The 13,883-nt window shown below is 44.5% G+C and overlaps 1 protein-coding gene across 1 annotated transcript in view; it reads left to right on the top strand.

Moving 5' to 3' along the window:
- LOC106612868 (protocadherin-16) overlaps positions 1-6,490 on the top strand; it is a 196,225-nt gene extending 189,735 nt beyond the window's left edge. The window contains exon 28 of the mRNA XM_045724531.2: positions 45-6,490. Within this exon, the coding sequence (XP_045580487.2) occupies positions 45-1,976 (1,932 nt within the window). The 3' untranslated portion in view covers positions 1,977-6,490. The remainder of the gene's footprint in view (positions 1-44) is intronic.
- Positions 6,491-13,883: the final 7,393 nt, after the last annotated feature.

Raw genomic sequence — 13,883 nt, 5'->3', positions numbered from 1 at the left:
TCTGCTGTCTCTCTCTCCCCTTCTCCCTCTCTTCCTCCTACTAGGCATCCCATGTGATCATTGTGCAGGCGTCAGATGGACAGGGTCACTATGCGCTGGCTCCAGTCACTGTGGAGGTGAAGGACATTAATGACAACAGACCTTACTTCCCTCTGCCTGTCCTCACCGCCAGCGTCAGAGAGAACCAGCCTCACAACACCCTTGTCACCATGCTGCACGCCATTGACCAGGACACGGGAGTCTTCGGACAGCTGAGGTACTACATGTTGGACAAGACTGGAGAGGGGAAAGACGGCTTCCTGGTCAACCAGACGTCAGGCGAGGTCCGGACTCGCTTCACCTTCGACTTTGAGAAAGTCAACTTGTTCAACTTTGTAGCTCTGGCCATGGACGCAGGGAACTACTCTGCCACGGTGGCCGTCCAGGTGTACGTGACAGGGGAGGATGAGTACGACCCTGTGTTCTCCGACCCAGAGTTCTCCTTCTTAGTTCCTGAGGGGTCGAAGAAGGGCCAGAGCATTGGTCAGGTGACAGCCAGAGACGAGGACGAGGGAGTGGACGGGATTGTTCTGTACTCCCTAGCTGACCCCTCGCCCTACTTCCAGGTCAATGCATCGACGGGCGTGGTTTCCCTGAAGATGGACAGCCACGTCCGTCATCTGAGCAGGTCCAAGAGGGAGGTCCGTGTGATGAACCTTGACCTGAAGGCCCACAGCCCTCTGGAGACGTCCCGTGTGGCCACTGCTCGCCTCACCGTTGACGTAACACACACCTCCTTCGGCGTGGCGTCGGACATGAACCTGCTGCTGGTCAGTGTGATTGCTGTGTCCCTGGGAGCCATCCTCATCCTCATCTTCATCGCCATGGCTCTGTTCTGTGTGAGACTGAGACGTCAGAGGAAGGAGCAGCAGAGTCGCTGCAGACCTCCAGCCTCTCCCGGCCACGGCACGATGCTGCACAAACTAGAGGAGACTAAAGTCACTGGCACCGACCGGAACGACCGCATCTACCACCAGGCCTTACCAGGGTACGCTTCCGACCAAACTGGGAGTGGTGTGGGAGGGCCATACCCCCGCGGGGGCTCTCTGGACCCATCCCACTCCAGCGGGCGTGGCTCAGCGGAGGCTGCGGAGGATGATGAGATCCGGATGATCAACGAGTACCCCCGTGTCTCCTCCATCTCTTCGTCCATGCAGGAACACATCTCAGCCCGCGGGCCAGACTCTGGTATCCAGCAGGACGCTGACCAGCTGTCTGACGTCTCCTGTGAGCCCAACATGGACGCCAACCAGTGGTTCAAGGCCAAGAAGCTGGCCAGTCTCAGTGGGACTCTGCTGGCTGGCCAGGTGCCTGTCTACAGGGAGGATGGAGGAGGTTATCTAGGGGTAGGGAGGGGGCTGAACATCTCCCACCCTAAAGACTATGCCTTTCCAGTGGATGGTAAACCCACTGTGGACGGCTCCCTCACAGCCATAGTGGCCAGTGACGAGGAGCTGAGGGGCAGTTATAACTGGGACTACCTGCTGAACTGGTGCCCACAGTTCCAGCCATTAGCAAACGTCTTCACGGAGATAGCGAGGTTAAAGGATGAGACGGCCCCTCCTAACCCTCGCAGACCGCTCCAGCACAAAGCCAAGGTGGACCCCAAACCCCCTCGCATTGACCCCCCGCCCCTAATCACCTCCATAGCCCACCCCGGGGCGAAGACAGTCCCGGTCAAGCCTGCTCCCGTTAACCCCTCTGTGGGGAGGTCCTCCTTCCCCCATCTGGCCTCCCTACGGAGGTCCCCCATCAGTCACGAGGGCTCCCCCTCCTCAGTAGCCATGTCCCCCAGCTTCTCCCCCTCCCTGTCCCCCCTGGCCGCCCGCTCCCCGGCCATCACACCTTTCGGCGTCACCCAGGGCCCCTCAGCCTCCATGATCAGCACCACTGAACACAGCATGGAGCACAGTGAAGAGGCTGAGATGAGGATATAGACAATCGACTCACAGATGAGGATATAGACTCTATTGACTAACAGATGAGGATATAGACTCTGTAGACTGAGATGAGGATATAGACTCTGTAGACTGAAATGAGGATATAGACTCTATCGACTCACAGATGAGGATATAGGGTCTATTGACTCACAGATGAGGATATAGACTCTATTGACTAACAGATGAGGATATAGACTCTGTAGACTGAGATGAGGATATAGACTCTATCGACTCACAGATGAGGATATAGAGTCTATCGACTCACAGATGAGGATATAGACTCTATCGACTCACAGATGAGGATATAGAGTCTATCGACTCACAGATGAGGATATAGACTCTATTGACTAACAGATGAGGATATAGACTCTGTAGACTGAGATGAGGATGTAGACTCTGAGGTACTAGAGATTGGAAGACTGATACTGCGTTATTGATCCTCAAAAGACAGAGGTATTGTCTCAATTGACACCCTATTTAGGTTGCAGGGTGGTACCCCTCCTAATGTGTAATGGTCACAGTATCTGGTGTCAATAGACTGTATCGTACAGTGTACCCTCCCTTCTGGCCAGAACACAGAGTGTGGTTAGTACTGTAGTTAAATAATGAAGTAACTCTTAAATGGACTCTCAAAGGTGGTAGCTGCATCATAAACTAATGGGACTCTCAAACTGAACTAGAATCAAAACTGAGGCGAAAATGGATGTTGCCTTTTCCTCTTCCCTCAATCCAATCAGTGTCAAGAGAACAAAACTACCCAGGATTTGCACATTCTAATGGGGAGCCATGATGTCAATATTCTGTAGAAGATATTTTTATACTGACTTTGGTTTCTGACTAGAAATGGCACTAATTCTGTGCCAGAAGGCTGTTATAGCCTCAGAATATATTTCCATATGTGTATATTTCTAGCTATGTAACAGTATGTGTGAACTGTATGTTGGTTCTATTTTATGTACTTAACCATTGTGTTCTTGGAACGAAAAAAAGCTCTTTATTTCTATTAGTGTGATTGATTGGGGGATATGCTATCATTTCTTGTAAATATTTATTACAGAGGAGCGAAAAAAAAGCTTGCTTTGCTGGAAGAACATGATACCAGTATCAATACAGTGTTTGGTCAGGAAGCTTTCAAAAATAATCTGGTGAAGTGTTGGATCCCTCTCATACTAATTCAGTGTGCCATATGTGTGTCTCCCAAATGGCACCTTTTGCCTATATAGTGCACTACCTGGTCAAAAGTAGTGCACGATAAAGGGAATAGGGTTCCATTCGGGATGCAGACACAGTCTTTTGAGTCTTGTTTGAAAGGATCAGTCATGCATGTTCTCATGTCCTACACACGTTCCTTTGTTTCTCCCTCCAGTCTAGCTTAGGTGAACTTGACACCGATTGATCGTGTCCTTTTTTTCAGGTGTCTTTGATGTGATTTTAATCACGATGAGCCGTACAGGTCTACTTGGTATTCTAGTGGCATAGTAGACCCAGACAAGGGCAGAACCACTCAGACACAGACAGGGGAGGTCAGAAACATCACAGAGACCAGCTGCAATATAACTACAAAGTTGTCCGCAATAGAACAAAGGAAAATAAGACCAATGTTATGTATGTCAGCAGACAGGTCTAGTTGTTATTGTAGTGGCAGTCGAACCATCCAGACAGACAGGTCTAGTTGTTATTGTAGTGGCTGTCGAACCATCCAGACAGACAGGTCTAGTTGTTATTGTAGTGGCTGTCGAACCATCCAGACAGACAGGTCTAGTTGTTATTGTAGTGGCAGTCGAACCATCCAGACAGACAGGTCTAGTTGTTATTGTAGTGGCAGTCGAACCATCCAGACAGACAGGTCTAGTTGTTATTGTGGTGGCAGTCAAACCATCCAGACAGACAGGTCTAGTTGTTATTGTAGTGGCTGTCGAACCATCCAGACAGACAGGTCTAGTTGTTATTGTAGTGGCAGTCGAACTATCCAGACAGACAGGTCTAGTTGTTATTGTGGTGGCAGTCGAACCATCCAGACAGACAGGTCTAGTTGTTATTGTGGTGGCAGTCAAACCATCCAGACAGACAGGTCTAGTTGTTATTGTAGTGGCAGTCGAACCATCCAGACAGACAGGTCTAGTTGTTATTGTAGTGGCAGTCGAACCATCCAGACAGACAGGTCTAGTTGTTATTGTAGTGGCAGTCGAACCATCCAGACAGACAGGTCTAGTTGTTATTGTAGTGGCAGTCGAACCATCCAGACAGACAGGTCTAGTTGTTATTGTAGTGGCAGTCGAACCATCCAGACAGACAGGTCTAGTTGTTATTGTAGTGGCAGTCGAACCATCCAGACAGACAGGTCTAGTTGTTATTGTAGTGGCAGTCGAACCATCCAGACAGACAGGCGACAAAACAGCTGACATGAGGTTTGAGTAGGGGTTGTGTGTGACCTGTGAGGTTTGAGTTGTCCCCAGGATTTTTAACAAGGTGGTGCTGCTGAGTACGGTGGGGGCTACCAAATAAAGTAAACCAATTTATTTTATTAACCCTGAGGTTTGAGTTGGGGTTGTGTGTGTACCTCTTGAGGTTTGAGTAGGGGTTGTGTGTGTACCTCTTGAGGTTTGAGTAGGGGTTGTGTGTGTACCTCTTGAGGTTTGAGTATGGGTTGTGTGTGTACCTCTTGAGGTTTGAGTAGGGGTTGTGTGTGTACCTCTTGAGGTTTCAGTTGGGGTTGTGTGTGTACCTCTTGAGGTTTGAGTTGGGGTTGTGTGTGTACCTCTTGAGGTTTGAGTTGGGGTTGTGTGTGTACCTCTTGAGGTTTGAGTTGGGGTTGTGTGTGTACCTCTTGAGGTTTGAGTTGGGGTTGTGTGTGTACCTCCTGAGGTTTGAGTAGGGGTTGTGTGTGTACCTCTTGAGGTTTGAGTATGGGTTGTGTGTGTACCTCTTGAGGTTTGAGTAGGGGTTGTGTGTGTACCTCCTGAGGTTTGAGTAGGGGTTGTGTGTGTACCTCTTGAGGTTTGAGTAGGGGTTGTGTGTGTACCTCTTGAGGTTTGAGTAGGGGTTGTGTGTGTACCTCTTGAGGTTTGAGTAGGGGTTGTGTGTGTACCTCTTGAGGTTTGAGTTGGGGTTGTGTGTGTACCTATTGAGGTTTGAGTAGGGGTTGTGTGTGTACCTCTTGAGGTTTGAGTAGGGGTTGTGTGTGTACCTCTTGAGGTTTGAGTAGGGGTTGTGTGTGTACCTCTTGAGTTTTGAGTTGGGGCTGTGTGTGTACCTATTGAGGTTTGAGTAGGGGTTGTGTGTGTACCTCTTGAGGTTTGAGTAGGGGTTGTGTGTGTACCTCTTGAGGTTTGAGTAGGGGTTGTGTGTGTACCTCTTGAGGTTTGAGTAGGGGTTGTGTGTGTACCTCTTGAGGTTTGAGTTGGGGTTGTGTGTGTACCTCTTGAGGTTTGAGTAGGGGTTGTGTGTGTCCGTCTGACAGACTGTAGCACATCTCAGTATCGATGGGATTCTCTCCAGCATTCTGAACCAGGAGAAGCTTGTTGCAACAGATATTTTCTTAATTTCTTTGCAGGGGACATTGTGTTGCACATAGCCAGATTAATCTCTGAAATACTGCTTTTCAAGTCACATGCAGGACTGAGACCAGAGCACTAATTAAAATGCTGTCGTTACTTTTCAGTTTTCTCTTAGTTCCTTCTCTGAGCTACAGTATTTTAAGTTATCAGTATTGTTAATTGACAGTATTGTTAGTTTTCACTAATAGTTAGGTGTAACTAGCTAATAACTAGTGTCTGACAATGCACCACTTCTTGGTACCAGAACATAACACCAATAATGAGTCCCAAATGGCACCCTATTCCCTATATAGTGCACTACTTTTGACCAGGGCCCTACGGGGGTCTTTTCCTCCGCAAAAGGAGTGCACTTCCCTATAGAATAATTCACTAAATAGGGAATAGGGTGCCATTTAGGACGCATCCCATGTAGACCTGTGTGACATTTTCCTTCATTTGTCACAGTGGAGCTTCTTCCAGCCTGACAGTTTGTGTCTTCATACCATTTTGAATTGTGAACATGTTAGTTGAAGAAACGTTACCTTTATTGGCTCTGAGAAACTACAGAAATACCTTGAGACACAGACGCTATATTCCAAATAGCACTTTATTCCCTATAGTGTGCTATAAAAGTAGTGCACCATGTAGGGAATAGGGTGCCATTTGGGATGCACACACTCCAACTTAGAAAGCTTTAAAAGTGTTTAAGCCATGTTAAATTGCCCCTAAAACACAAGGCTATCTATGTTGAAATGAAGAAGCTGTGATATCATGTTGTTTTGAGCTTTTACTTTGTCCATTCACCAGTTTCTACAGTTTGTTATTTATACAATTTTACATCCTCTTTCTTACCGAACGTAGCCCATAGTATACATGTTCCCCCGAATGTCTACGCATATCATATATCTTCCCTGATGTGCCAGATGTTTTTTCTTCTTGTCAAAGTGCCTGATTAAAGTACTTATGTGAATACAATACAGTGTACTGTCTCTATCTCTCTTGTTCTGATTAACAAAGAGTGGTTGTTAAATATGAGGAGCAACTACATGACTAGATTAGAAAGAAGACCACTAACTGAGAGCTCTAGTGAATGAAGACCAGATGGGATGGGATAGTCTTTAATATATTGTTTATGACCAGGGCTGAATGTAAATGAGTGTGTCCCAAATAGCACCCTATCCCTTATATGGTGTACTACTTTTGACCAGGGCCCATAGGGGGCCATCTTTTTCTGGTCTAGTTACACACTAACCTCGTTATTAGGAGCAGTCAGTCCATGGAAATGAAGTGGCAGGGTTCTCCTCCAGACTCCATTCAGACTGCTAGCTACGTGTTCCTGCTTTGTTTGTGTTCCTGGTAGGTTGATGTATGTAGCTGGCTATATGGAAGGTCAATGGCAGGTATATAACTACCCAGCTAGGGGGTACCATGAGTGAGTATGATTGAAGTGTAATGGTGGTTTCAATATCTGATGAGTAAGAGGCCTGTACAATGTAGGATGCTTTTCATTGAGGGCCGGTTTCCCAGACAGATACAGTATGAAGCCTAGTCCAGGACTAAAAAGCTGGTTCAATGACGATTCTCCATAAAAAGTGCTTAGTCCAGAACTAGGTTTAAACTGTGCCTGGAAAACCGTCCCTGAGAGGATAAAGTCCCCATATAAAGTCAAGTACAGTAGTCTCCAACAACAGTCCCCTCTCTCTCCAACCCATCAAAACCATAAATATACTGCTCTTTCCAGGCATGTATAATTACTATTAATATGCTTTAACATTCATATCAAAATCACCATTATACCAATGTTCTCCTCCACTTGACGTAGTTGTCTAATCTATTTGTAGATCAGTAGCTTACACACGTTCCCCATTATCTAATATTCCTTCTACACTACATGACCAAAACTATGGACACCTGCTTGTCAAACATCTCATTCCAAAATCATGGGCAGTACTATGGAGTTGGTCCTCCCTTTGCTGCTATAACAGCCTCCACTCTTCTGGGAAGGCTTTCCACTAGATGTTGAAACATTGCTGCGGGGACTTGCTTCCATTCAGCCACAAGAGCATTAGTAAGGTTGGGCACTGATGTCGGGCGATTAGACCTGGCTCGCAGTGTGCGTTCCAATTCATCCCAAAGGTGTTCGATGGGGTTGTGGTCAGGGCTCTGTGCAGGACAGTCAAGTTCTTCCACACCAATCTCGGAAAACTATTTCTGTATGGACCTCGCTTTGTGCACGGGGGCATTGTCATGCTGAAACAGGAAAGGTCCTTCCCCAAACTGTTGCCACAAAGTTGGAAGCACAGGATCGTGTAGAATGTTGACAGAGATGTCACAAGAACAGGTATGTGAACTAGTTTTGTTATCGCGTGTTTGTCTTCAGTTTTTGTTACTAGAATCTGATTACGATAGCTTCTAGTCAGGGTCTGAAATCTTTTTAATTTCTACCAGCCACTTTTTTTTAAATCTGACACTTATGAAATCTGTTAAACACTTTATAATTGTAAACACGGAGTCAGTGGTAGGCTACCTGACATTAGAAATATGGTACATATTGTGTAACCTTAGTCCATGATTATTCTTCTATTAATTTATAATAATATTATCTGCCATGGTGGCAGGTGACCTGAAATGTTTACCTGCCACAGCCAACTGTCACGCCCTGACCTGAGAGAGATGTTTTTCTCTGTTTGGTCAGGTCAGGGTGTGACATGGGGTGGGCATTCTATGCATTGTAATTCTATGTTGGTTTTTCCTTTGATTGGCCTAGTATGGTTTCCAATCAGAGGCAGCTGTCTATCGTTGTCTCTGATTGGGAATCATACTTAGTAAGCAGCCCTTTTTCCCAAAGTCAGTTGTGTGATCTTGTCCTTGTTTGGTTGCATGTATTTTTGCACTACGAAGCTTTTCGTTCGTTGTGTTTTTTGCTGGTTCACCTTTAAAATAAAAGATGATGAACCCAACTCACGCTGCGCCTTGTTCTCCTAACGACGAACGTCACACCAACCTTTACCCTGTATTTGGCAGGTGTTAATTTCTTTCCCTGTTCTAGCTAATAGACACAGAATATTTATTTAGAAAATATTAAACCTAGTCTATGTATCCCACTGCGTTTAGAGTGCTTATTTGAAGTACAGAATAATCTGATAGATGCTATAAGTAAGGCACAGGGAGTTTAAAATGTTTTTTTAAAGTATCCCTAATTAGTGTATTAGCTTTTCCAGTTCCTTACCAAATAATCTCATGAACTAAACATCAAAATTCATAATGAACTAATCATCACCTGCAGATGAGCCTGGTGTGGTGGAGGTTTCTGAGGAGCTAGGTCCTATTTCAAAGACCCTCCATGATGCCCAAACACAGTGGTCAGACCAGGCAATGGAGGACCATGCCTACTCCAAAGGACCTATCATCACGTGGCATGACGACTGCACCATCCCGAGAGGTCAGTCTGTTGCAGATGTTACATTGAAAGATGATGCAGACTCTTGTGTCTTGCTTACAAGGTTTCGCCCCACATCATCAACAATGCCGGTTGTAGACCAAATTCTGTTAACACTACTGAAACTTAAACAGAACTTTGTTATAGCTGATTTAGCGAGACGCTTCAAAAGGTCACCCGGTCAGGTCAGTAAAACATTGAAATTCTGGATAAACGTCATTGCTGAGCACACCAAGGATCTCATTCTATGGCTGCCTCGTAAGACGATAAAGGCTACTATGCCAAATGTTATTTTGGAGAATTTTTCAAACATAACTTGTGTTATTGACTGCACAGAAAGTGTTTTGCAGAAGGTAAATCTGGACTCAAGAACTGAATCTTACAGTTACTACTATGCCAGTAATACTGTAAAATATCTAGTTGCAACTGCTCCATCAGGAATGGTTGTGTTCATTTCAGAGGCTTATGGTGGGAAATGTAGCGATGGGTTCATAACACAGAACTCAGGGTTTCCCCACCATTTGCATGCTGGAGATGAGGTGATGGCTTCACAATTAGGGACTTGCTAGAGGAAGGGAATGTATGCTTGGTCTTACCAGCGTTTACACGCAAGCAATGCCAGTTGACAAATGAGCAGGTCACTCGCACACGACGTATTGCTAATGTCCATATTCATGTGGAACGAGCAATAAGGCGTCTTAAGGTGTACAAGATTTTCTCACAAACTGTGCCTATTAGTTTGGTCCCTAAAATTGACAACATACTTCAAATGTGTGCAGCTCTTGTAAATCTGAGAGGAGAGTTTATTTCTAGCAAATAGACACAATGTCTAACACAATCAACATGACTAACAACATGCACTGATCGTTTATGTATTCCAAAAATGTACATCACTTTATTCCTATTAATGAACTGCAAAACATTGTCAGCATTTGTAACATTATTTTATTCCAACTGTATTTGTTTTGTCAGCTCACACAACTGCCTGTACCAACTAGCCTATTTGAACTGTTTCTGTCCTAGGAAAAATAAACTGTGTTCGTGTAGGTATATCTGTCACGTATACTCTCTCTCTCTCTGGCCTCTAGGTCATCAGGCTGCTGATTATCCTGCACACCTGTCACCAGCGCCTCATGACACTCACCTGGACTCCATCACCTCCTTGATTATCTTCCCTATATCTGTCACTCCCCTTGGTTCTTTCCTCAGGTGTTATTTACTCTGTTTTCATGTCGGTGTGTTTGTGTTTCGTGTTCATTTATTTATTAAAACACTCACTACCTGAACTTGCTTCCCGACTCTCACCGCATTCGTTACAATACCTCTTAATAAATTGATTATCTAATATATTAGCATATTTTGTGTTATTTAATATATACAGTATATTTATTAAAACAGTACTTAATGAAGTAAATGCACGCTCAAGCTAATTGAATTGTGTATTCAATCTACTGCTCATCCCCATTTACTTAAAGAGCTCCAGGTACTTTGGGCAGAAATGTATCTTCTTTTCAGCCAAATCATCAGCCAACCTAGGTAGTATGTGTAAAAAGTAGAACTTCTGCAGCTGTTGCACATGTGCATCTGTGTCTTTATCAAATGGAATGTCCACTTCTATGTGCTCGCTTGGTGTCCAGACGACCAGCTTGCAGCTCTGTAGGCCCAGGTATATCATGGTCACTTGTGTTTGAAAGAAGGAATAAGAAAGCACATTGCCACAAAATTCTGATTAGTATGAGTTTACAATACAATGTTCAATACTTGTAATAATACAGCTAATCTATTTTCTTGAAAAAAAATGTGCCCACCTGAAGGTAGTATCCATCTTTTCCATTGGTACGAATTAGGTACTGTTCATCACCCAAGCTTTGATGTCACCATTTGGCCGACTCAGAAATTCTGTCAGAGACGTGGAACTCTTGAAGGGGCACTTGATCTCAAGGAGCTGTGTTGCATCAAGGATCCCATCTGGGCTGGCTCCCAACCAAGGATGGTCAGGGTGCACTACCAGGCCTCTGTTCTCCAGGAGTGTGATGACATTGACCTCGTTTTCTTTGCCATGCTTTGTTGCTGTATTGCCAATGCTCATTTACACATTTTTTGGGGATCTGTGATGTTTCATTTGGGGACTCGTTTTGCTGTGCTGGCTGTTAGACACAGCTTCCTAGCATCATGCTGTAGGTATGAAGCCAATGTATGTTTTTCGCCTTCCTCAGCCCTACATTCTTCCTCACACCCGAGTTCCACTTCCTTTGCACATCAGTGCATGCCATTCCTGTTTTGCCTTGCCTGACTGCACTCTCAACCTATACAGAAGAAAATATTTTTTGTTATTATCTAACCCAGTGTTTCCCAAACGTCTCCTGGAGTACCCGTTGTCCTGCACTTTCATGTCATTTTTGGTTGTTACTTTACTGACCTTCCACAGAATTGCTGCAGCATGACTACAAGAGTGTCCTGACCCTGCAATACATTATCAACCCGCTGTCTGTATGACACCTGTCATTGATGCTAGTACCCATGCGTTGTGATGAGATGCGTGCAGGCTCTGACTCGGCTCTGTCTGCTTTTAGGTTGACAAGGTCGTCTCCAACATCCTTCAATAACACCCGACGACTTTGTTACTATGTAGGTATTGGTATGCCTCCAAACTTTTTAAGTTGCTCATCGCCTTACCATCGCAAGCTACGGATTCAACAAAGTAAGTAAATATGCTACCGCACATGATACGAGGCCACTTCTTCACGTCATCTTCCCAACCATCAATTACGGAGGGTAAAGGTAGGCTAATATTACCCTTTTTGATCTCCGTCAGGTTGTGTTCCCACATCATTATTAGTTTGGCAAACTCTTCATGAATGAATGAATGAAGAAACCTTTTGTTTACTTCGAACCGGATATAACGCCCATAATTCACGCAAGGCATTATGGGACACGGGAAACTCGTGGACAGCGTATGTTATTAGATCGTATGTGTGTCCCAAAAGGCACCCTATACCCATTGCTGGTCGAAAGTAGTGCACTAAATAGGGAATAGGGTGCCATTTGGGATGTACACATACTTATAGAGAAGGTCAGTTGAGGAGAAGGTCTTCATTTTCTATGCCTGGCCTGTCGTGGGTTCACATTGCGTCACTCTGTGAGAAGGCCTGGTGTTGGCTAAAGTTCCTCTAGCCAGGCGCTGGATGGCGAACACTTCCCTATTCAGGCTGATGAAACAGGGCTGAAACCGGTCCGGGGCTAGGCTGCTCTCCAGGGCTCTGCTCTGCTACACTCCTGGAGATGTAATACAAACCTTGGCATGCAGCACTGTATTACACACATGCAAGTATGCACGTCATACACACACACACAGTTAGACCGGTTCATTTATACTCCTCACAGGGCACTGTCATTGAGTGGGGTTATAGAGGGAGGGGTGACGAAACACTGGACAGGAGTGTAACCATCACAGAGCCTAGCACAACCTGCTGTGAGTGTAACATAGACCCACACACATACACACACAGCTGGACTCCCGTCATGATGCTATGAGTCATAAGTCAGGAGTGTAGTCAACACACACAGTTTAAATGAGAGACTCTGGGCAGAACCAAATGAACCATATCATATTTACTTCAACAGCACAGTCACTAGAGATGGTAGTTCATATTGGCCGCTCCACTCACATGCAATAGCAGCCTATATTTTTCTGACGGACATCTTGACTTGAAATTAAATATTACTTTCACCCCTGTGTCCTCATTCCTTGACCTGCATCCCAAATGGCTCCCTATTAATAAGTGCACAAAATTTGACTAGGGCCCATTGCACCTTATTCTTAATATATTGCGCAATAGGCCCTTGTCAAAAGTAGTGCACTAAATACAGAATAGGGTGTCATTTGGGCTGCAATCCTAGTTTAGTTCAAATAGACTTCTGTTGAACTCAAATCATTGTCTCTTACTTTCTTATTCATTACTTTCAAACACACAGACATTACTCATGTGGTAATTACTCTGATCTTATCGTTCCTCTCCTTCTGAGAGATGGAGCTCTTTATATATTTATGTCTATAGATTCATTAAGACACCTGTGTTCCCACTGAGCTGTTTGAAGATGTTAGTTTACAACTGGGTAAAAAGCTGTTGAAATGCTGAAACTCCTGGAGAACAATATGCCAATATTCCTTTGATCAGCTCCACGTCTTTGATTATAGACGTTAGGAACAAGAAAAATACTTTGAACCTTGAAAGATGTTAACTCACCAATTATAGAATAAAAGGTGCTTAACAAGGTGAACAGTATAGTACCAAACTCCTAGGGTGAGAAATCCTTCCAAACAAACAGTATTATACCCTCCAACAGAGTAACATCTATCCAGCAATGTACTTATGACAGGGTTTATGAGGTATTTGTCTGTGAAGATGCTCTTAGATATACACACATGCAAGTAAAACATTTTACTTTATTAAAACGTTTCTGAACTGTCTGCAAATGATGTACAAAACACCAAATGCCAGAATAAGGGTAAATTGTACATTATCACACTCTTTTGATCTCCTAAGGGGGACAAGACAAGGAGATCCTCTGTCACCTTTAATCTTCATTTTAAGTGGGAACTGTTAATATAAGAAACAATTGGAAAATACAAAGTCTACAGATCAATCGGGAAGATCACAAATTAGCAATGTGCGCAGACAACGTGATTCTCTTCCAACATACCTCAGTCAGTTCCCACCACTAGGAGGAAATTAAACAATTCAGTGCCATATCTAGGTACAGACAAAATACAGGGAAATCAGAAGCAATGGCGGTAGGTCAACCAATATCCCAAGAAATCAAAACTAAGTTTAAACTTAAAAGGGATCAAAATAAACTGAAATACTTAGGGATTACTACCCCCCAAGATCTGACAAACCTACATCAGTATAACTTTGGAACACTGGA

This window comes from Salmo salar, chromosome 09 (genome assembly GCF_965601325.2).
Source record: "Salmo salar chromosome 09, fSalSal1, whole genome shotgun sequence".
Taxonomy (NCBI): domain Eukaryota; kingdom Metazoa; phylum Chordata; class Actinopteri; order Salmoniformes; family Salmonidae; genus Salmo; species Salmo salar.
This window is presented reverse-complemented; position numbering and strand designations above follow the sequence as displayed.